The sequence below is a fragment of the Heterodontus francisci genome, chromosome 10, assembly GCF_036365525.1.
Source record: "Heterodontus francisci isolate sHetFra1 chromosome 10, sHetFra1.hap1, whole genome shotgun sequence".
NCBI lineage: Eukaryota > Metazoa > Chordata > Chondrichthyes > Heterodontiformes > Heterodontidae > Heterodontus > Heterodontus francisci.
The window spans coordinates 80,889,911-80,915,664 of record NC_090380.1 but is presented as its reverse complement, the minus strand read 5'-3'; the positions used below and the strand labels follow the sequence as shown (position 1 = coordinate 80,915,664).

At 42.9% G+C, this 25,754-nt stretch overlaps 1 protein-coding gene across 1 annotated transcript in view; it reads right to left on the bottom strand.

The window, feature by feature from the left end:
* tmprss7 (transmembrane serine protease 7) overlaps positions 1–25,754 on the bottom strand; it is a 116,991-nt gene that overhangs the window by 15,868 nt on the left and 75,369 nt on the right. Inside the window, exons 14-17 of the mRNA XM_068039982.1 lie at positions 11,787–11,894; positions 2,152–2,256; positions 1,956–2,072; positions 218–389 (exon numbers count right to left, since the gene is read on the bottom strand). Coding sequence (XP_067896083.1) covers positions 218–389; positions 1,956–2,072; positions 2,152–2,256; positions 11,787–11,894 — 502 coding nt within the window. The remainder of the gene's footprint in view (positions 1–217; positions 390–1,955; positions 2,073–2,151; positions 2,257–11,786; positions 11,895–25,754) is intronic.

Below are 25,754 nucleotides of genomic sequence, written 5' to 3'. Positions count from 1 at the left end.
AACTAAGCATAATTTCTCTTTCAAAGAGCCAGCACTGGCACAATGGACCTAATAGTCTCCTTCTGTGCTGTATATTTCTATGATTCTATTAAACTAGAATAGATGTAATTCTGATGTATCTGACTTGCATCCAATATTCCAATCCTCCACACCAGAACTATACCACTTTTGCACCAAAAACATTCAGAATTTCAGGTATAATAATTTAATTGCTTACTTTTCCCCTTGAAAGCAATGTGCTGCAGATAAGAGCCATTCCTTTGTTATTACTGAAGCCCCACAATATGGTGACCCAGAAAAGTGAAGGCTGACTTGCCAAGGCCACTCTCCATCGCGAGCATTGGATCCTCCTACTATTCGACTGTCCTTCTGCTTCTTATTACCACAATCTGCAGAAATGAAATTATTGCAAAACAGGAAACCATGGTCAATAAAAGCAAAATACTGCGGATGCTGGAGATCTGAAATAAAAACAAGAAATGCTGGAAATACTCAGCAGGTCTGGCAGCATCTGTGGAGAGAGAAGCAGAGTTAACGTTTCGGGTCAGTGACCCTTCTTCAGAACTGGCAAATATTAGAAATGTGAAAGGTTATTAGCAAGTAAAATGGGGGTGGGGCAAGAGATAACAAAGGAGAAGGTGTAGATAGGACAAGGTCACAGAATAGCTGACCAGAAGGTCATGGAGCAAAGACAAACAATATGTTAATGGTGTTTTGAAAGACAAAGCATTAGTACAGATAGGGTGTTAACGGAATGAAATTTGAACAGCTGCAAGTACAAACATGAAAAAAAAAGTGGGTAAGCAAACTGAACAAACTAAGATGAAATGAAATAAAATAAAACAAACACAAAAAAAAATTTAAAAAAAATAACTAAAAATAAAAATAAAATGGGGGACCCCCGTCATGCTCTGAAATTATTGAACTCCAATGTTCAGTCCGGCAGGCTGTAGTGTTCCTAAATGGTAAAAGAGATGCTGTTCCTTGAGCTTGAGTTGATGTTCACTGGAACACTGCGGCAATCCCAGGACAGAGATGTGAGCATGAGAGCAGGGGGGAGTGTTGAAATGGCCAGCAACCGGAAGCTCGGGGTCATGCTTTCGGACTGAGCAGAGGTGTTCCGCAAAGCAGTCACCCAGTCTGCGTTTGGTCTCCCCAGTATAGAGGAGACCACATTGTGAGCAGCGAATATAGTATACTACATTGAAAGAAGTACAAGTAAATCGCTGCTTCACCTGAAAGGAGTATTTTGGCCTGGGATAGTGAGGAGAGAGGAGGTAAATGGGCAGGTATTACACCTCCTGCGATTGCAGGGGAAGGTGCCGTGGGAAGGGGATGAGGTGGTGGGGGTAATGGAGGAATGGACCAGGGTGTCGTGAGCGAACAATCCCTTCAGAATGCTGACAGTGGAAGGGAGGGGAAGATGCGTTTGGTAGTGGCATCACGCTGGAGGTGGCGGAAATGGCGGAGGATGATCCTTTGGATATGGAGGCTGATGGGATGGAAAATGAGGACAAGGGGAATCGTGGCGTGGTTCTGGGAGGGAGGGGAAGGGGTGAGGGTAGAGCATGGTCAATGTTTGAGTTTTGATCCACATGCAGTCACATTATTACCATTGATCAAGCATTTTCTTCCTGCTCATTCAGACAATCAATCTGAATAGTTTAAAATAACACAACTGGGAATATTAACTTACCACTAGGGGCAAGTGGGTATTATATATCAGAATATGCAGAATTTCCAACTTGAAGGCAATTAACCATCAAAGGTGCCTTAATGGCCCTGAATTGCTTAAGATCAGCTTTTATTTTAAAAAATAAACCCTTAAAATGAAAACAGATTTTAAGTAAACTCCACTGTGCAATGATGTGACTTTTCAATTTCTCCAGTTATATAAGTAGGCCAAATTAATCTTCAATAGTGAATTCCCCCACTATAACAGCGATAGTACTTACCACAACTCATTTCATCACTTCCATCCAAGCAATCCACAGTTCTATCACATTTAGCATTCCTTTTCCGAATACATAGATTATTCTTACATTTATAAGTGATGTTGGTGCAGGGCACAGCTGAAAATGATAATTGACATTATGGAATTTTGAAAATATGAATCAATCTGTATATTTTACTTGTTATTTAAATACTCACAGTCTGTGCAATTGAGTTCATCGGTGCCATTCTCACAGTCATTGACTCCATTACAGATGAAGTAGTGCTGTGGAGAACTGGTGTTGCACTCTTTCTGTGGTAAAGCTAAATTAACACCAGCCATAAGTAAAAGTAATAGCACATTATATAATAAATACAGCCTCTTTATTTGGGAGACATTAGTAAGAATGAATATGAGACTTCCATTATATTTTTCTTTTTGAGCAAAATCTGTTGATACTGAGTTTTCATTGACACTTGTCTGTAACTTATGTAAGACATAAGTTTAAATAAATATGATGACAAATATGCCCCTATCTACATACAGATATACAAATATGCCTTGAAACTACACGGCGTGGCGATTATCATATGGATGCTTATTTGTATGAATTTGCTTTGTCCATGATTTTAATTGAGACACCAAGCAATTTAAAGTAAATGTATTCTCCCAGTCATAAAAATAAAGGATAATGGAATTTGCCTTTATATCTTGCATTGTAAATTCCCCTTATTTGATTTGTCAACTGTTAGCTTGCCTCAGCAATAGTGTTTATGAATTATATTAATTATACTATGCTAACTAAAATTAAGTTTCTGTAAAAATTGAAATACTTGGGAAAGGAGATGGAAATGAGGAGAGATATCCTGTATCCATAGAGGGCCAGGAGGCCCTCCAGATACAAAGTGAGATGGCAGTAGGAGCAGATAGCCACGGAGGTCAAAACTAGGAGTCTAACCCCAAGGACCTAGATGCAGTGTTGCGAGTAGGTTAATGACCTCACACAAGGTCAGTGAATGTGTCGTCAAATTCCATATACTACCACTGATTCACTAGTCTCAAACACTGCTCAAACCACTGCACCCGCTTCACTCGCCTTCCAGCACTCTCTATTAATCAGGACTCATATCGAATATGCATGTTTCACCTCACCCTCACACACTGAGCACTGCTGCAAGTCTCACACCCACATCTCACAACTTGCACACATGGGCAGCTATTCAACCACAACAACTACATCCAAACATATTGCATGGCACTCACTGACATACCTCACTCTCTCTTGCAAGAGAAGGTGACACACAACTGAAGGCAGCAGAAACTAACCAGAGGGGGAGAGGCACGCCTCCATTATCTACCCCCATTGAGTACTGTCCATTATTGGAAGGACCATTGTTGAGGTTGTGGCCAGCAATTGGGCTGAATCCATTGAAGATGACAGTATCCCTATCCCTAATCCTCCTCCTCACATCTCATTTCCTACATATTGCAAAATCTCTTCCAACTTACAAGCTGCAAATGGTGCACCTCTTACTTTTCCCCTTCCCTCACCACAACCTTACCATTGTCTTTTCCCTTTCTGATACCAAGCAACCTTGCAGGCGGTGGAGGAAGACCAAGAAGACAGTAATGAAGAAGACACATTGGCACTTCATTTCACATTTTCACCCACCAGCTCAGGTACTGACACTGAGTCTATCTTAGAGGATACATTAGAGGATCTGCAAGTGGTGAGACACCGGACACAAATACTGTGCAGCCAGGGCAGGGGCCAAGGATAGTGCAGGTGCCAGCTCGCTGGATGTCGATGTTCCACATGAGTTCTGCAGCAGAGGATTCAGAGAAGATGTCAGTATGCCAGGCTACAGGAGAGGCTGATTGATGTACACAACTAAATGCTTGGCCCATTGGGAAGCATGCCAGAAAGATTGCATGCAATGCCAAGGAGCATGGAGGTGTCTGGCACCAACTTGGAACAGGACTTTGCACAGAGCTTGGAGCCCATCCTTTCCAGCATGGAAGTTGTGGCCAACAACACACTTGTGGCCAACAACACACTTGTGCAATGTCTGATGGCCAATGTCTCACTTCCACTGCAGCAGGAACTGCTTCCAGCAAAAGTCTAAGTGCTGCAGTGGAAGCTCAGACTGAAGTCATGCAAGCTCAGACTGCTGCCATCATGGCTGTGGATACCAGCATTCAAAGGGGTTTTCAAGGTTTCACAGCAATCTGTCCTCCAACAGATTACTAGGATTGCTGAGGCACTGCCACAAGTGAGTGACAGTGGCTTCATGGAGCATGAACCTGCCGTCCTCTCTCGGGATGTCAGTATTCATGCTCCCACCACTGCCAGTCCCCTTGCTGTTGCCTATCAGCCAGCCAGCCCAGACTGCTGCGCCCATGCTGAGATGGCGCAGTCTGAAATCAGGCCTTCTAGGCTGACAGCAGCTTAAGGTTGTTCTTCAAGGCCATCTGCATTCTCGTCTGCTGAAAGTCATCAGCCTTCCACCAGACATGCTGCACCTACTGGGCTAGCACTGTGTAGGAGCACTAGGAAAGCAAAGGCACATGGAAGGCACTATGGTAATGCACAAGGATGATTACATTTGTATGCAATAAGGGTATAATTGCATTTATAAATTTGGTTTGGAATATTTATTTTCTGTTGGCTTTTATTTTTGCTTTGTGGCCAAAAGAATGATAGTCAATGACAGAGGGAAGGTAAGGAGTGTGGGACTGTTGATGAACGGGGAATTGGGGCGGAAGTTGCTGGTATTGCACTTGAATTGGCTCTTCATGTACACCCAGGACAGAAAGGAACTGTCTAGATTGCTGTCTCCTTTCCTCTTCCTCTTCCTCAGCTTTTCACCAGATAGGTTGTGGCAAGGGCTGTCCCCTCAAGACAGCAAGATTGTGCAGCATACCACCACAGAAATTGACACCTACTCAGCTGAGTACTGCAGGACTCCTCCAGAATGGTCCATGTAGTGGAGTCATTGCTTCATGGTGCCAATGGTCTGCTCTATCACTTTTCTGGTGGCAACATGACTCTCATTGTATGCATGCTGCAAACAAAAGTCATGAGCCATATCGTCAGTGGATAGCCCTTGTTGCTCAGTAGCTATCCTTTGGTTTGCCAAGGTGACTGAAATACAGCTGGCACACGGATTGCCACAGAATGATGGCATCATGACTGCACCAGGATACTGGGCATTGATCTGCGTGACGTGATGCCAATGGTCACACATAGCAGACTGTTGAGGGAGTGGAACCCTTTTTGATTCTGGTACATGGCAGAGAAAACATACAGTGCCCTCAAAGCAATGTGCGTGCAGTCAACGGCACCCCGCACAATGAGGAAGTCTGCACCTGCAAACCCTTGTGCTCACACCACTTGCTTCTCTCTAGCAACGGGGAATGAAATGAAATTATCTCTCTTTGAATAGAGAGCCTCAGTGACCTCCCTTAGGAAAAATGTACTTCAGATGACAAGATGTTGCTAATATCTCGATCCTGGAAGGAGCCAGACACATAAAAGTTCTTTGCCATGGTGACCTTCACAGCCACTGGCAATGTGGTCATTGCCCTCCTCTGGTGTTGGAGTTGTGGTTGTAACAGTGGAGATTTCAGTGAGGAGCTCCTTAGTGAAACACAGACGTCTCATACATTGTTCCTCATGGAGGTTCAGGAAAGAGAATTGCTCCATGAACACTCTGCGTGGATATGGTCTCCTGCTGACAGCCCTTCTCCCTCTCCTTCCTTTTCCAGCAGCTTGTCCTGCTCTGCCTGGTCTTTGCTCATTCTCACTGTCATGCTCTAATCCAAGAGGAAAGCACCCATATCTGGGAGCAACTGTTTTTGTGCAAAAGCCTTGAATTCAGAAAAAAGTATGTCAGCACCTGCCATGACACTCTGTAGACTTTTGAAACTTGAAGCAACTATGGAAAGCACCAAAAGGGTGTAGAATTATAGCAATAGCCAGAAGAAATCAACCAGTAACCAAGTAATTGATGATCTCCTTAAACAGCGCTGGTGGAGGGGCTGTCCTGCTGTTTAACTCATGTTTAGCTGTGCCAGCTGTGCCAAGGGCATCAGCAGGATCATTGAGCTGCAAAATCACAACACTGGTGTCAAATCAGCACTGCCTGCTGATTAACGTCATGATCTGTTTGCTCTACATACTTCCAGCAGACATAACAGGTGCGTGATACGCCTTTACCAGGATGCCAAGCGGTACGCTTCACATCAGGAGCTGGATTTTAAGGACCTCTCGATGTCCGTATCCATGGCAGGGGAGGCCTGAAGAAGGCCCTGGATGAGGCCCGCCACGGACCTCCCGGCCAGGTCGAGGCACTATGGCGGTCTCCCGCTGCTCGGCGGCAGGACCTGAATTAACATATGCAAATGAATAAAACTGATAAATTAGCAATCACTTACCTGGGATCTTATGGGCCCATATGATCTTCGGCCTGGTGGTCGGCACTTCAGCACCCTTCGGATCTCCGTCCGGGAAAAAAGACGCAACTCTGGTGGGGAGGGGGTAGGAGGTAAGTTTATCATTGTGGGGGAGGGGAGAGATGGAATAAAATTAATGTCATGGGGGTAGGGGATGGTGGGAAGGATTGTAGTTTAAACTTTGTGCAGTTTGTGGGGTTAAAGGTCAGATGTTAAAGGTAAGTGTTTTGGGGGGTGGCAAATAATTTAATTGTTATTGAGAGGGGGTGGGAGAAGGCAAAATAAATGTATTCATTTAATTTTATTCCATACATCTTTAAATATTTAAATAAGCCTGTAGGGCTGACAGCCCTTTAAAAGTGGTGCCAGTACCTGCGCACAGGCAGCTGACGCCATTGCCGGGGACGAACAACCCGTCCCCTCCACGTGATTAGGGGGCCCATCCCAGCTATTTAAATGAACCTCCCGCTTGAGATCACAGTGGCTCTTTGGCGTGCAGCCTGCATGGGCGGTCCACCATTTTTGAAACTCGCCACCGTGAGCTTAGAAAATTCAGCCCCAGAAATGTGTGCATGTGCCACGGATGCCAGTTAGGGAATCTAAGGGCACTCATAGCCCCCAAAAAAACAGGCACTACCAAGCCCAATTTCTCACCCTAGATCTCTTAATAGCGTCATTCTAAAATGGAAAGAGTGGCAGCTAGAAAGTGCACGCTCCTTTAACTTGCACTCAAAAAAATCTCTCTTCACAAAAACAAGTTATATTCTTTTTGGTTACAATATCCTGGCTCAATCTCTTGTCATAACATCATGACCTACAACATATTTAGAAAACCTTTGCTTATAATTCTCGTCTCCAGCCCTGCCATTTTCTCCCTTGCTCTCCTTGAAGTTGTTTGATTCTACAGGTACACTGCACACTTGATCAACATGGCCATTCTTTATGTGTGAGCTTAGGCAGTGATAGCTGAAAGGCTGATTCACTATGGAGGCTATCACAGATGAGTCCAATCCTGCTTTCACCTGCGACATTGGCTGAGTGGCTATGGTTCTGTCTCTTCCTGAAAGATCCATGGGTGTCTTTTGGCCACAGGCCATCTTCCTTCCTAGCTCATCCCCCTTAACTCCCATGACAGCGAGTATCAGCCTGAGAGATATCAGAGTCCCCAGTAGGGGTTGAGGGGCTAAAAAGAGCTGAACTATCATGTTCATCTGTGTGCCAATCTCTACCATCTCTATTCTTCCGCTTGCAGGACATGAAGGCCCATAATAGGAGGAAGATGACCCGGACAGGCGGAGGAATCCCAGATGTACATCAACTAACCTCTGCCGAGGAAGAAGCCTTGGAGCTGGTGGGCACCTAGGGCAGCCGACCAGTAGGTGACGGGGAGATTGGAGTCCCTGCACAACAAAGTGAGGATTGTCTCACGTTGACATGCACATCAATGTTGGAGACCCATGTAATGCTTAGTAGGCATCAGAAGAACTGCACAGCCTAACCCACATATGTTTGTGTCCTCTCATGCTGTCCAACTCTGAGGAGGAAGTCGTCTCTGGATGCACCGTCCGTACGACTCTCTTGCACCCTCCACCAGCAGAGATACTTTCACCTCTGTGAGTAATCGCTCGGTTTGAGAATCAGGGCCACACATTCATGCGAGCATTTGGTGGAGGCTGAGATAGCCAACGCCTCCAACAGTCAGAGGACTGTGGGTGGCCAGGCCCATGCTGAGCCCCAGGATGATGACAAGCCTCTGGTGTTGACAGCACAGGGCATGCTGGAGTTGCAAAGAGGAATAGGACAAAAGCTGGTGGACGATGGAGGAGTCCACCCATTCCATGAAAATAGCCATGTCTCAGGCCTATGAGCACATGGCTTCCTCCATCGAGAGGTTGGCACCCTCATGGAGAGCCAAATCCCACAGACCTGCACTGATCTGCACACCATCGCCTTGGCCATGAGCTTGATGCAGCAGTGGCAAGGTGACAGAAGGAACAGGAGCCCAGATGATTCTGCTACTCCTGGTCCTTCTCTGCTGAGCAGGGAGGCTCAAGAGAGCCTTCAGAGGGAGGAGGAGAGGCTGACAGCCGCATCTGGGGGATCCTCTCAGGGAGCTCCAAATGTGACTCCTGGCTCCTCGACTCCTCTGCCAGTAAGCCCAGCTCCAGCCGTGCACCAATCCAGGACACCCCCAGGCAGCCGGGGCCTTCCAGGCCTCACGCAGCCAGAGGACACCCACCAAAGTCATCACAAACTAAGGGACAGCCTGATCAGCAACCTGCCTCCACCTCAGCTGCTGTCGCCGGGAATACAGCATGTAGGAGTACCCACAAATGGATTAAAAGAGCACATAGGAACACTTTGGGTTTCACAGGTATAGAATATACGTTTTGTGTTAAATAATTAAAATATCCTTTGTTCAAATCTTTAGGTTTCATTCTTTGAAAGCCATGTGCCTTTATACCTTAATTGTGAGATGTAGACCTCACCCTTCCCCCTTAGGGCTATGCCAATGTGAACACAGTCCTCATTAACATGCCAATGTGATGAGAGCCTTCATTACCAACTTATCTCCCATCGGCACTAGTGCACATTGTTCATCCGCTAATTTCATTCTCTGTGAATGGACACCAGGATGGCTGCAAACGAGTCATTGTAAGGTTGTCTTTTGCCTCCTTCGACCATGTTCTACCTGTCTGACCTCCTGCCTTGCTACCTGAGAATGTGCCAATTCTGTCGGCATAGTCACTCCTGGACCTCAGATCCCAACCTTGATGATGGCCCAGCCTTTTGTGCAGCAGTGTGATCACACAGACCCATCACACAGCAGTTTGCCTACCCCATACTGACCCCCTACCCCCAGCCCCCAAAATGCACATTTCACCCCTTGCAGAGCCCCTGAAACCCCAGACCCCTTTGCAGAGGCCCCGCTACCCCAAACCTTTTGCAGAGCCCCTGAACCCCAGACTCCTTTGCAGAGCCCCCGCTACCCCAGACCCCTTTGCAGAGCCTGCAACAACACACTCTCACAATGGCCTCCAAATCACCATGCCCCTCTTCCCCTAGGCTACAGTGCTCAAGTCTGCCTACCTGTCGCACCAATGTGCCCTCTTGCCTTTGTGCCGCCAGGTTTCGCTGCCCACCCGCCGTTCACAGAATCAGTCATTGATCATTAAATTGCTTATAATGATATTTAAATATATTTAAATCAGCAACTCAGCAATTTTAAATAGGTTCCCGTTGCGTTGCGTCTAATGTGCCGCCATGGTGCTTTCCTGCCACTGACAAAATCTGGGACTGACATCACAAAGCCAGATTTCCAGGCAGACGGCTGCATTGCGATTCTCCGGACCCCCCGCCACCATTCCTGCCCTCGACGCCTGCACATAAACCAGCCTGTGCTATAAATTTGAACACTCTACTATAACCTTTCTTTATCTCACTACTGTTATAAGTGAGCTTTATATAAGTAAAAATAAAACTTCACAATTGCATTTTCAACATTCATCAGAGCAGAGATTTCTAGGTCAATGCTCAAAAAGACCTCTGTAATATCATAACTGATGTTTGTTCTTGTGTTTCTGCCAAACATGACATTTAAACAAAGGAAAGCTGTATCGAGCTCACTTGTCAGAACCCATATGGCTATTTGAAAAGTGCCATTACAAAAAAAAAGAAAACTGCTTATGTAATATCAAGTTATTTCTGAAAGAAAGCTCTTTTCTTGTTGGTCTCATTATCTTCAAAATTTTTGCTACATTTTCAGCACAGGAGGGAGCATTATATTTTCAGAGATCACTTCTGACGTTTGACATTTAAGAACATCATCTATTGAAGACAGATTTTTACAACACAATGGGGGAAGTGTTTGCTCTTGAGACAATGTTACTATTGCTAATATAACTCAATATTCCTTTTCATTAGAGTTGCATGTGTTTTATAGATATTACCTGATCTTCTGTACTATTGCTCCCAGGTAAACTGTGGTATATAGTTCTGCTGTTTAGCTTGCTTCCATTCTAAGCCTGCCAGTAGAGGCCAGAGATTGTAGAGCACTGGCAACAGCAGATTAAAATAATGGTTCAGGGCACAGGTAATGGGGATATCTTGGGTAGTTCAACAGCCCCAGATGAATTTCTACCCCATAAGCTTTGCTTTTCATTATATTTATTCTTTTGTATTTGAGTGTATCTAATCTGCATTAAAAGTTGTCTAATACATTAATATTTTAGTATAGGAATAACTAAAACTTAACCAAAAGGAGTTTTTTTGAGCAAATACAAACTTTAGCCAAATTTTGCATGGTACAGGTTCAGAGTGGTATGTCCTTTAAGGAACTGTACCCATTTACATCCTTCCAATAGCCAAGATGACAGCCGATCATTGGCTCAGATCATGCTGTAGCAGGGCATCTAATGGCATCTGCTGTTAGTTAGGCTTGCCCCTGCGTGCTTTGGTTTTAACATTTTTTGCATGGGAAGTTGCTGAAAGTGCGAGCTTACAGTGTCACAGTGAGAGAAACGGGGCATCTGGGACCTGAGAGAATAGAACAAACAGGACAAGCAACTGTGCATCTCCTTAAGCAACCAGACTGAAGAATGGTGGAATTAATAGCAAAAGTATGGAGAAGGTAGTGTGAATTCAATATGAAATCAGGAATAGAAAGAGAAATAAGAGAGGGAAAGATTGGATAAGAGAGAGAGAAAAAAAAAAGGGACAGAAAGGAAATGTAATTTTAAAAAAACATTTTAAATTTTCAACAATTAAAACCTGAAGGGATGAGACTCAAAAACTTGTAATGGTTAATTTTCAGTGCCAGAGAGGTTGATTGGCGGTAATTAACAGTTATCACGTTGTTAAAGTGTACTTATACTTGAAATGACACAACTTAATTATTTGTGGTGCATTTAGTTCGTATCTACCATGCATTTACAGCAACTTTATGACATTCAATGCATTTCAATGGTGAGGTGGACAGCGAATGCCATTTTCACAAAGCTAACAGTCGAATGGCACAACCAGGACAGCAACCTTCAGATATTGGCATTTAAATGTGCATCTGTTCCACACCTGAATTTGCTGTACCGTTTCTGCATAAATAAAGGCAAGCACCATTAACCTCACCATTATTTTGATAGCAAAATCTATCCCAACATGGATATTTTATTTCATCATGAAAAAATGGCATACTGCAATATGTTTTACAATTCAGAGCTTCTAGTGGAGAACTTTATGTGACGGCAGTACACAGCAAAAATGTGTGCACAGTCATCAGCATGCGTAGTTTGCAGCCTGCACAATTTTCTATCCATTACATCTTTTGCCAATAAAGTTCTCTAGCTATCTTTTCATGAAGTCAATGCACCTTTAAGGCAAAACATTCTTTGGTGGTACCTACAACAAAATACTTCATCACTTTCATCAAAGCAGTCATCTGATCCATCACAACGTTGAGACTGTCGGATGCACAGACCAGTGGAGCAGACATAATATCCATTAGGACAAGCTTTAGGGAAAAAAATGGGAATTGAGCTCATTTAATCTGCACAATGTTAACATTGTTTCTTCCATTTACTTCCTCCAGGACAAAGTCATTAATAGAACAACTCCACCATACATCTAAAGTAACAACATCGAAGTCAGATTTTGTATGTGTCCAACTGAGCAAAATTGTTCATGTCAGAAACTGCATGTAATTCTCTGTGGTATTTGGACCAGGAGCAAGAGGTCATACCTTCTTTCTTATGAACCGTGCATAAGACATTTCCCAGCTAACTTTTGTATCAGTAAACAGAAAGTTCTGTTGCAATCATTTCTTTCAGTTTACTAATTCATTTATTCTGCAAATATAAATGCACAAAAAGGTATAATAAGTGTTAAAAACCACATATTTTCCCTCAACAGTGATGCCAAGGCAATTCTTGAGCATTTCTCTGGAGAAGAAACATATAATGGTGTCCATTCAGTCTCCAAAATACAAATAAGCTATCAATTACAGGCATGTCATTCAATATGGAGACTTTAAAGGGGAGATTTCAACCCCCTCCACACACCCACCCCCTTCCCGACAGGAATGGAGAGGTTGTATAATTAAAATATTCTTGGAATATTTACTGCCATATTCCCACGCAATTCCTGCTCACCACCATATGAACCATGCATTTTTTTATTTTAGACACCTGATGCAAGTGAATATGTGCAAATCAGGGTTATTTGGACTGCAATGTAATATTATCATCAAATAGCAGAAACTTCATACATATGTACACATGAACATATGAATTAGGAGGAGGAGTAGGCCACTCGGCCCCTTGAACCTGCTCCGCCATTCAACAAAATTGTGGCTGATCTGATTGTAACCTCAAGTCCACATTCCCGCCTACCCCCAATAACCTTTCACTCCATTGCTTTATCAAGAATCTTGCTATGTGGAACCTGAGGTGAGCCACCCTCGGACAAGGGGTGTGGGTTTGCCTGGTCAGTATATTTCTCACACTGACTGTTCCTTAGGAATGTGCCATGTCTGGATGATGAGATAAGGAGAGTGTTGTTGAAGCCTGATGTCTCTTTCTGTTGTTGCGCTGTACCAGCTGCAAGGCCAATGGTGAGATAGATATGTAAACGAAGGATTGAAAATTACTGTATCTTATTCGTTTAGAGCAAAAATTAAATTCTAATATTATTGGTGCTTTAGAATGCAAATTAAGGATTGAAATATCGTTGTAAGATTATTGGTTGCAGAATAGTATAATTGCCACTGTTTTACTGTAATTCTTTAGAACATCGCACTGAGTCTCAATGTGTTTGTTCTCCTTGTGCACAAGCTAATAAAAGTCGGTTGCGAGTATTCCCCGTGCCAAGTCTGATTATTTTACTACAGTTTCTTCGACAGTTTCTCGGAGGTTCCACCGAGATGACGAACCCCCGGAGTGCTAGCACGGGAGAATAGCATGGTGCCTCGCGGGTCAACAGCTTTATGACCGCGGCTGCCTGATTTCGGCAATACGAGGTTTTGACCGAGGAAACGCACACGCTCACCTGTGTAGCACTACCGGGGTAAGTCAGAAGAGTTTGAGGGAGGTCCGAGTCCCCCTCGGGGTTCGAGGCCCCGGTCTGACGTCAAAGGTTGAGGGAGGTTAGAATTCCCCTCAGAGGGTGGTTTGAGTCCCCCTCGGGGTTAGAGTCCCCGTCCGGATCCGGAGGAGTTTGAGGGTGGTTCGAGTCCCCCTCGGGGTTAGAGGCCCCTTTAGAACCAGGTCGACGAGATTGGTAGGTAATTCGGAAGTCGGCTGGCAAGGTAAAGTCTGATTAGCTTTTGTTGTAATTATGGGAAATTCGTTAACAAAGGGGACTGGGGTCCCCCCCCCCCCTGCCCCAAGGGAACACCTAATGCATATATGTAGATACATTATGGGCCTGAAAGCATTCTATATGTCCCGAGATGGGTGAAGTGGACGCAGGGTAGGGAAAAGATGTTCCCGCCCGACGGTACCTTTAATAAGGACAGAATGCAGAAGCGCTTAGATGAGTCACGGAAGAAGAGTCAGGAAAGTGCACGAAGGTCTGAGGAAGTGAGACAGGCACCCAAAGCCAGGATCCTGGTCGCGCAAACACAAAAGGGGCCGGCTCCTAAGAAGTCTGAACCTCCTGTTGAGCAGGAGGAGGAAATTTCAAGTGAGTAAAAACAAGTTACTGTGTCTTTTGATTCAAATGTGTGAATGTTGGAAGCTTCCATGAATTGAATGTCCCTGGGATGTACAACTTGTGTTCTGTGGAACCGACTGTCGTTAACTCTTTGTTGTCTGGCCTTAATTATGAAGGAATGAGTCTGTTACTTTTTCTATTTTTACACGTGTATATTTTGTGGGAACCTATTTTGGTTGTGAATTAGTTGAAACTTGACATCGGGACAGGGAATTTGACAGAGATTTTGGTATTTTGAATTCATAACCCATTACAGAAATCAATTTTCTAAGTTGTTTGGAATTGAATGGGTGTGAAAAGTGATTGTTGCGTGTATTAATTTCAATTTAAGATTGTGCACCCAGGAATGGGATATAAAATTGAATTATATTTTAAGTTAAAATTTTATTTTGATTTTAAAAGTTGGTTTTGCAACTGTGAAAAGGCATTGAACAATTTTGTAAGAGATAAGCTTCAGCCTTGAAGGTCTGAAGAGGTTTGGCAGAAATCCAATTTGAAGTTTAAAACACTGCTTTAATTGGAGTTCCAATTTAAAATCTGTTCTAGTTTTTTTTTGGAGTTTAAATTAAAGACATGTTTTACTGACTGTTTTAAGTAGCAAATGTCAGGAATTGGATATTGGTTTAAGGGAGAGAAGGATAAACAAAGGAGATATAGGAAAGATTGTCTGTTTAAAGTTTGTGTAAGGAGTTGGTGTTAAATCTTTTGTGTTAAGAATGTTAAATAACTTTTTCTTTAGTTTTTGGTTTTATTACAGGCACTTGAAAAGGCGCCTGAAGAATGAACAAGAAAAATGATGTAATTTATATATCTTTTTTTTTAAAGAGCACGTGCTATTCTGTTCTGTATGTAGTTAATAAGTATTATAAGTTAATAAGTCTGAGTTAAGTTTATACGATTAAGGTTAATTGACCTGTTAAGTTGAAAAAAAAACTGGAAATTTCATTTATGACCACAATGAACTTTCAAGTTTAGCATGTCAAGTTTTGGGGAAGTCTTAAATTCCGGACAGAAGACTCACTCATATTACTTTGGCAGTTTTGATTTTTAAATATTTATTGCAGTGAATTGGAATTTGGAATCATCTTTGTTATATAAAAAATCCTTGGATTAGAAACCTCTTACAAAAGATGCAAAATAAAATTTGGAAACAATTGGAGTTTAATCTAAAATGCTGTCTTTCCTGATGGAGATGCTTTCCTTTGAAGTTGAAAATGTTACAAATGATTTTGTTGCTTTCCAACCCTAAGGATACCAAAAGGATTGAGAAAAAAAAATAGATTAAAATGGAATGTAGTTCTTTTCGATCAGAGAAGAAAAGGTTTTGTAAAGTGACGCAGCTGAGAAGATTTTGCTCCGCCCCCTTGGAGACAAAAAAATCCCCCCCGCTGCAGCTACTGTTTTTCCATTTAATCCACCACACAATTTTGCATTGCTGAGAGTAAAATGTATATATAATGGACATTATTAAACCTTAAATTTCTAAATTGACAGATAGAATTGGACAAATTAACCCATTGGGCTCAGGGGCAGAGCCACAATGGATTCTTTGTGTTTTTTTAAGCAGGTGACGGCAGGTTCCAAGGCCACATGAGAACTGAAGGCACAGCAAGAGATCCAGCAGCTTTAAGAATTTAAAAACTTAATTGCAGACATCAAATGTCACAGCATCTTTATCAATGAGACAATTGACCTACTGGAGGAGCTCCTTCAACTCATTTGGAAGGTTGGAGAGAAAGTTAACCCGGAAAAGGCACAGATATTGAAAGAAAAGGTTTATTATTTGAGAATAGTGAGAACACAGGGAAAGCATGAGAATAAGCATATGCAAGTACAGACAATCCTCAAACTTCCAACTCCCCCTACCACAAGATACTAAGGCTCTGAGATCATTTTTGGGCCTTGTTGGGTATTGCAGGAACCTTACTGATGGATTTGACTTAAAGCCAGCCCCTTTATATAATATCCTGCAAAGAACAACTATGTGCCTGGCGGACAATTTAATCTGCTGAGTATTTCCAGCATTTCTTGTTTTTGTTTCGGATTTTCAGCATCTGCAGTATTTTGCTTTTATTTTAGTGGACAATTTAATCTACCAAGTGTGTCAGATTTTGACAGCAAAGGCCCTCCAGGGACCTTTTGTGTCAAAATCATTGGGGGGTGTACAAGGGAAGGAGCCAGCAATCAAACCAGCACTCAAAATTTATTAAACCGACAACAAGCACCAGTCACCGCAGTTAACCCCACATCCGAATTACTAACGAGTAAGGTTACGACCCAACAGCCACAAGTGACTGATCTCCTTTGCCCAGCCTTGACTACAGGACCAGAAAATGGACTTGCAATAATAAAAAGTAATAAAATTGTATATGATAATATAAAGCTTGAGTTGGTACCGGTAATATTGAATATCACAGATATCCAGCTACCTGACTGGTGCCCTGAGAAGACCCGAGAGTTGTACAAGGTATTACTGCAACAATTGTTGAGACAGGAATTTGGTAATGAGAAAATAATAAAGGGAAAGAGACATAAACGCAGCTTAGTGAATGACGCAACCACAGTCCTTAATACGGGAACTTCAATTGTCAATACTATAGATTTGGAAAATGTGGACCAGAAGGTTAGAACTCTCAGTCAGCTAGTAAAGGATATTTTAAAAAAGGAACAAAAGGCTCAGAAGTGGTGTGGCTAAAGTAGGACAGGATCTGACAAAAACAGTGACAGGACTGGTGAGAGTACTGGAAGGTTATGCTCATACTATTAATGATATAATAGAAAAGGTAAAGGAGGTCCACGACATTTCAAATAATGAAAGTGTTTGTAGTACATATGGTCCGTGGATGTTAGAACAAACGAAGGAAAATTGGAGGCAAATTGATGCAGGACAGGTACCAGTTTGGATCAATGACACCCAGTTGGAATACTTAGTTAGTCACACAAATGATAAAATTACCAGGTGCCAACTCAGAAAACTTAAGGTATGGAAAGGTCGGGAATGTGTAAATACAAGATCTATGAGTATTGGAGTAGTGTTGGAATACCTGTAATTCTGAGAGATAAGTTAGGGATGCAATTACATGAAGTAGAAAATATAGGGGTGATAAGGGGAAAAGATTACATAAAATACCATGATATTTTACCCTAAGTTATGGAAATTGGAAAAGAGGTAGTTGGAACAACATTGTCTGAGTGTAGTCTGGAAAACCAGGTGGTCATATGTCCTCATCCTATACATAAAACGGTAGAATCAAAATGTGGGTTTAATGCCACTGTAAATTGCACCATGCAGACTAGGAAAGCATTGTCAAGGCTAACCCATGTGGCCTATATGGGAAAGGGGAGAAATTGCTTAACCACCACAACGAAGGAGTACCAGTATGGACATAACCGGACTTGTCCGGTGAACAACAGTACGTTTTGTTTCAACCCACAAATACCAACCAGGGTGGGGAAGATGGAGTTGGTAGACATACAAAAACGAAAGACAGAAAGTATTAAGGAGGGTTTGACAAATTACCTCCGGGAATATAAATATACTATTGCGCAATTGCCCACACGCTTTGGTAAAGAGAGACAACAGCTAGAAGCCATTGGTGTAGTGTACTACAATTTGGAACAACAGTTGAAGAAGCTACAAGATGAGATTGATGAGATAAACGATTCAACCTGGTGGGAGGACTTATGGAACCGGGGGTCAAACGTGCAGATGCACCCCTGGCTTAGAATTATCTCCCATGTCCTGATAGTGGTTTTGGGTATCATGGTGTTATATCTGACATACATAATTTGGAAACTTAAGAAATTAATGTGAGAGGATGTATGAATACAGGATGGACAGCTACCTTAAAGACAATCAGTGTTCAAACTTGCTCTATAAAAGATAGACAATTAGTTATGCCACACAAGGGTGATTGTATAACCTATTCGTATATACTTAAAATGAATTTTATCAGGCCTGTGTCCTCAGTACCTTGCTCTATGGCAGCGAGGCCTGGACAACGTATGTCAGCCAAGAGCGATGTCTCAATTCATTCCATCTTCGCTGCCTCCGGAGAATACTTGGCATCAGGTGGCAGGACCGTATCTCCAACGCAGAAGTCCTCGAGGCGGCCAACATCCCCAGCTTATACACACTACTGAGTCAGCGGCGCTTGAGATGCCTTGGCCATGTGAGCCGCATGGAAGATGGCAGGATCCCCAAAGACACATTGTACAGCGAGCTCGCCACTAGTATCAGACCCACCGGCCGTCCATGTCTTCGCTTTAAAGACGTCTGCAAATGCGACATGAAATCCTGTGACATTGATCACAAGTCGTGGGAGTCAGTTGCCAGCATTCGCCAGAGCTGGCGGGCAGCCATAAAGACGTGGTTAAAGTGTGGCGAGTCGAAGAGATTTAGTAGTTGGCAGGAAAAATGACAGAGGCGCAACGGGAGAGCCAACTGTGTAACAGCCCCGACAAACAAATTTCTCTGCAGCACCTGTGAAAGAGCCTGTCACTCTAGACTTGGCCTTTATAGCCACTCCAGGCGCTGCTTCAACAAACCACTGACCACCTCCAGGTGCTTATCCATTGTCTCTTGAGATAAGGAGGCCAAAGAAGAAGAAGAAAAGGAATTAATGAATGATCAACATGCTCTAAGAATGAAATTGTGACTGTATTATATTTGCACAATTGATTATGTAATGGTGAAGATACAAATGCCTAAATGTATGGGATACAACTATGTGCTGCTATTACTGTAGACAAGTTACTGTGACGTGAATATGTGCCTAGGTTAGGAATCCCTGAAATCATGTCTAGCGACAATGGCCCTTGACTTCTTGCTGGCGGCACAAGGTGGGGTCTGTGCAGCTCATCCTGTACGTTGTCATCCGACTCTTCCTCTGTTGCATCCACTCCGTTTGCCGCTCTACAGAATCTCCAGGGTCCTGGGGCAGTCCAACAACCCATCTCCTCCCTCTCCTCAAGAACCATGACCCCACTAAGGATGAAGCCCATCGGCTAGCAAAAATAGAACTTGAGTGAGGACTGGAAGTTGTCCTTTCAGGACAAAAGGGGGGAAGTGTGGAACCTGAGGTGAGCCACCCTCGGACAAGGGGTGTGGGTTTGCCTGGTCAGTATATTTCTCACACTGACTGTTCCTTAGGAATGTGCCATGTCTGGATGATGAGATAAGAAGAGTGTTGTTGAAGCCTGATGTCTCTTTCTGTTGTTGCGCTGTACCAGCTGCAAGGCCAATGGTGAGATAGATATGTAAACGAAGGATTGAAAATTACTGTATCTTATTCGTTTAGAGCAAAAATTTAATTCTAATATTATTGGTGCTTTGGAATGCAAATTAAGGATTGAAATATTGTTGTAAGATTATTGGTTGCAGAATAGTATAATTGCCACTGTTTTACTGTAATTCTTTAGAACATCGCACTGAGTCTCAATGTGAGCTCTACTGTGTTTGTTCTCCTTGTGCACAAGTTAATAAAAGTCGGTTGCGAGTATTCCCCGTGCCAAGTCTGATTATTTTACTACAGTTTCTTCGACAGCTACCTCTGCCATAAAAATATTCAAAAACTCTGCTTCCATCGCCTTTTGAGGAAGAGAGTTCCAAAGACTCACAACTCTCAGAGAAAAAATTTTCATTTCTGTCTTAAATGGGTGATCCCTTATTTTTAAACAGTAATCCCTAGTTCTAGATTCTCCCACAAGGGGAAACATCCTTTCCACATCCACCCTGTTCACCCCTCAGGATCTTATATGTTTCAATAAAGTTGCCTCTTACTCTTCTAAACTCCAGTGGATACAAGCCTACCCTGTTCAACTTTTCCCCATAAGACAACCCGCCCCCATTCTAGGTATTAGTCTTGTAAACCTTCTCTGAACTGCTTCCAATGCATTTACATCCTTCCTTAAATAAGGAGACCAATACTGTACACAGTACTCCAGATTGGTCTCACCAATGCCCTGTATACATGTGCATTTTGTCGACTGAAGGCGACCATACACACATATACCAGAAGAGGGTATCTGTAGGGGAATAAAATAATCCATGTTTTTAACAGCATGCAGCAGTTCTGTGTCTTACTAACTTTGACTGAATATTACTGTTCAGTCCCAAGAACATCAGAATGGTGATGAGGATGGTGAAAAAATAGGAAATAGATGGTGAAAAATAGGAGACATTGCTTTCTGGTATGAAACTCTTGGGAGGCGTTTCCTTTCTGCAGGCAGAATTTTAATTTGGAGACTTACATAACACATTAACGCTGCGTTAGACACAAACAGGAAGCTTGCATAGTGTATACACACACACTGACCTCTCCAAAATAACCATCCATTCAAAAAAAACTGGAATCATTCCAGAGAAGTTTTCTCTGACAGGAATGCAATTCTGGATCCTTGATCATGTGTTGCTGATCAATATGGCATTGTCTTTGCCCAATCTACCATCTTTTCATTCAACACACCATTAACATATTGTTTGCCTTTGCTCCACGACCTTCTGGTCAGCTATTCTGTGACCTTGTCCTATTTACACCTTCTCTTTTGTTATCTCTTGCCCCACCCCTGCTTTATTTGCTTATAACCTTTTACATTTCTAATATTTGCTAGTTCTGAAGAAACGTTCTTGTTTCTTGTTTTTATACCATCTTTTCATGTACATTCAGAGCCATCATCCTTATCCCCAATAAAAACAAGAAATGCTGGAAATACTTAGCAGGTCTGGCAGCATCTGTGGAGACAGAAGCAGATTTAACGTTTCAGGTCAGTGACCCTTCATCAGAACTAGCAGAGGCTAGAAATGTAACAGGTTTTAAGCAAGTAAAGCAGGGGTGGGGCAACAGATAACCAAAGAGAAGGTGTTGATAGGACAAGGTCACAGAGAATAACTGACCAAAAGGTCATGGAGCAAAGGCATAGAGTCATACAGCACCGAAACAGGCCCTTTGGCCCATCGAGTCCATGCCAACCAGCAACCACCCATTTATACTAACCCTACATTAATCCCATTTCCCTCTCCCATCCCCACCTTCCCTCAATTCTCCTATCACCTACTTACACTAGGGACAATTTACCTATCAACCTGCAAGTCTTTGGCATGTGGGAGAAAAGCCACACAGTCAGAGGGAGAACTTGATAACTCCACACAGGCAGCACCCAGAACTGAACCCAGGTCGCTGGAGCTATGAGGCTGCTGTGCTAACCACTGCGCCGCATGTTAATGGCGTGCTGAAAGACAAAGTGTTAGTGCAGAGAGGGTGTTAATTGACTGAAAAATAGAACAACCTGGCCCAAAGCACAAACATGACAAAAAAAAGCAGTGGGTAGACACATGGTCTCCCCAATGTAGTAGTCTCCTCGACATTGGGGAGACCCCCAAACGCAGAAGGGAAGAGAATGTAGCCAATGTAGAGGCGGATGACCCTGAACATACTTCTGTGCTCTCTTTCAGAGACAGCAAACAACTACGTGTGACAGTGACCATTGGCTGATCGGACGTAGATGCTCTCATAGATACAGGAGCATCTGTCAATGTCATGGGAGACAAAATGTTCAATAAACTTCAAGATTGCACCATTCTCTGCAAAACAGGGAATACGAAAATTTTCCCTTACACCAGTGGCAAACCGCTGAAAGTTCTCAGGACTTTTGAAATGCCAGTCTCATTCAAACACACTAGAACAAATGCTGTATTCTATGTCATATCTGAAGAATGTGACACGCTTATCAGTTTCCACACAGCAAAATATCTGTACATGATTGCAGTCATATACATGATTCATATGCATGACAACAACATTCTCGAACAGTATGCTGACTTCTTCACTGGTATCGGCAAACTGAAAGGTGTTACATGCATGCTGCATGTAGATCCGAATGGGTCTCCAGTGGCGCATCAACGGTGACAAATAGCATTTCACATAAGAAAGCAGACAGAGAAGGAACTTCGGTGCCTACTTGGCTTTGACATTATTGAGAAGTTGGGGATGAGCCTACCCCTTGGGTCTCACCCATACAAGTCATCAAGAAACCCAAGAGAGAGAAACAGATTAAAATCTGCATTGATATGTGATCACCAAACCACGGCATACGATGAGAAAGACACTGGACACCAACAATAGATGATATCATAGAGAAAATGAATGGTGCTAAACACTTCACTAAACTTTACCTCAATGCATTGAATCGATCTTGCAGAAGAACTGAGATATCTTACTATATTCTTCATACACATCGGACGTTTTCGATACAAGAAGCTCAACTTTGGAGTCAACTCAGCACCTAAGGCATTTCAGCACACGATTCAGTCTGCACTTTGAGGACTTGAAGGCACGCTGAACATCAGTGTTGTTCACTGAAAGTGAATTCGAGACACACCTACATGATGCCTACGTCTCAGAGAATGTAACCTCACCTTGAACAAAGACAAGTGCTTGTTCAATTAAAGCAGAATTGAATTCTTTGGTCATGTGTTCACTGATGAAGGAGTATCACCTATTCACAGAAGGTTGAAGCCATTGCAAATGCTGCAGTTTCTACAAAGTGCAGGAAATCTGGAGTCTGCTATGACTCATCACGTACTGTAGTCGCTTCATTCCTGACCTCGCAGCATTATCTGCACCCCCCACCCCCTCCCCCAAGCAATCTGATAAAGAGACCACCAAGTGGGAGTGGACTAAATCACACAAACTGGTGGTATGCCAGATCGAAAGATTATTTTCAGCAAGTTGTACAAATGCTAATTTTGACCCTGAGTCGTGGATTTAAGCCAGATTGGATTAGGTGCAGTTCTTCTGCAGAAAGATAAGACAGGTAACCCATCAATTGTTGCACAGGCAAGCAGATCACAAACTCCCATAGAACAACGTTATTCACAAATGTTGAGAGAGAGAAGCACTCTCAATCACTTGGGGTATCTTACACTTTAATCTCTACTTGTATGGAAGTGAGTTTGAAGTAATAACCAATCATAGACCACCAGTGAGCTTGTTCAACAGTCCACATAGCAAACCATCCACTCGAATAGAGCGTTAGATACTCAAACAAGAGTACAAGTTCCATATTGAGTATTAGAAAAGCAAGCTCAACCCAGTGGACTATCTTTCGCGACATCTGTTGCCAACAGTCAGTCCTACTAGTCATGAAGAAAAGGTTGCCTAACAATGTCTTAACTACTTAAGCCAAAATGTGGTTCCAAAGTCGTTAAAACTAGCTGACATCAAAGCGGCACCAAAACAATATGAGGCGTTGCAATTATATATGACAGATATGGAATGATAAAACTGGAAAGACATGATCGAGAGAGCATCTACAAACAAAATGGTTCACACACTACAAGGTCTTCACAATATTTGAAATGAGCTCACGGTTACAACTACATCTGATCTCCTGTTACAACTGTATTGTCATTCCTCACTCATTGAGGGAACTTGTTGTTAATATAGCACACAAAGGTCACTAAGAAATTGTCAAAACCAAACAACTCCTTAGGGAAAAGGTATGGTTCCCAAGAATTGACTGCATGGTAGAGGACAAAATCAATTAGTGTTTGCCATGTCAAGCAACCAACACAAAAGGATCACTGCTAAGCGCGGTTCTCAAATCATCAGAAGAAACACACCATTCTTCAAAGCACTAAAAACACGATTCATAAGCATTGAATCCGATTCTAACTTCGACACCTTAGATGAAGTACCTACATTAAATGAAGCTACACCTGATGTCAGATGATATCTGACTCGTAAGAGAAAATGTTCACTATGCTTTTTCATCTTTCATCGCATTGTATTTGACTGAGTGCATTGTTAAATTAATACAAAAGTTAGGATACATAATAATGTTACTGGCAAAGGTGAATGTTCAAGTTATGTTTAAGTTTATTGTTTACATTTTTGGAAACAAACCATTGAAACATGCTACGCCTCTCATTTACTAAGAAAGAGTGGGATGCAGTGTTTTGAAAATTGCATTGTGCATTTTGTCCACTTAAGGCTATCATACACACATATACCAGCAGAGGGTGTCGGTAAGAGAATAAAGGAATCCATGTTTTAACAGCATGCAGCAGTTCTGTATCTTACTAACACTGACTGAATATAACTGTTTAGTCCCAAGAACATCAGAAGCAGCAGCAGCAAGCTGAACAACCAGGAGGAGTTGCGATTAGGTCTATGAGGGAGGCTGCCCGTAGAAAACTTCCCCAGCCTCACTGGTTCTACAGGCTGAGCAATTTTCCAGGATTTGTCTGAGGAGCAGCACGTGAGGAGGCTGCACTTCACCAGGCATGCTACCAGGTGGAAAATGCTTGCCAATGGCTGTACGAGTCACCACCTTTCTTAAATTCTTTACCTCAGACTTGTTCCAGGATGCAACAGGGGAGATTTCCAACATCTCCCATTTTAAATTTAAAATACTTACCATTCCACGACTAGAAAACCTGTCGAGAAGGCCCCTGCCTGCTCCACTCAGGGCAATCCAGTTTCCCCAAGGGGTCCAAAAACAGGTTTTCGGTCCATGAGTAGCATATACAAGGGGACAGATGTCTGTTTCAGGCAGCTAATGGCGGCCATAATTCACCTCCCTCCCACATTCCTTGACCCACCTATAATTGAGCTGGCACAAAAACAAGAAACACTGGAAATACTCAGCAGGTCTGGCAGCATCTGTGCAGAGAGAAGCAGAGTTAACATTTCAGGTCAGAGACCCTTCTTCAGAACTGACAAATATCAGAAATGTAAAAGGTTTTAAATAAGTAAAGTGGGGGTGTGGCAAGAGATAACAAAGGTGAAGGAGTTGCTAGGACAGGGTCACAGAGAATAAGGGACCAGAAGGTCATGGAACAAAGGCGAATGGTATGTTAATGGTGTGCTGAAAGACAAAGTGTTAGTACAGAGAGGGTGTGAATGACTGTAAAGCACAGAGCACTCCAAGCACAACATCAAAAAAATACATTTAAAAAAACAAAACAGTGGGTAAGCACAATGGAAACAAACTGAACAAACTGAAAAACTGAAAATAAAATAACCAAATAAAAAAGGAAAAAGAAAAAAAGAAAAAGTAACGAAGCATAAAAAGGGGGACCCGTCATGCTCTGAAATTATTGAACTCAATGTTCAGTCTGGCAGGCTGTAGTGTGCCTAATCAGTAAATGAGATGCTGTTCCTCGAGCTTGCATTGATGTTCGTTGGAACACTGCAGCAATCCCAGGACAGCGATGTGAGCATGAGAGCAGGGTTGAAATGGCCAGCAACAGGAAGCTCGGTATCATGATTACGGACTGAGCAGAGGTGTTCCACAAAGCGATCACCCAATCTGTGTTTGGTCTCCCCAATGTAGAGGAGACCACATTGTGAGCAGCGAATACAGTATACTACATTGAAAGAAGTACAAGTATCTCGCTGCTTCACCTGAAAGGAGTGTTTGGGGCCTTGAATAGTGAGGAGGAAGGAGGTAAATGGGCAGGTATTACATCTCCTGCGATTGCAGGGGAAGGTGCCGTGGGAAGGGGACGAGGTGGTGGGGGTAATGGAGGAGTGGATGAGGGTGTCGCGGAGGGAACAATCTCTTCAGAATGCTGACAGGGGAAGGGAGGGGAAGATGCATTTGGTAGTGGGATCACGCTGGATGTGGCGGATGTGGCGGAGGATGATCCTTTGGATCT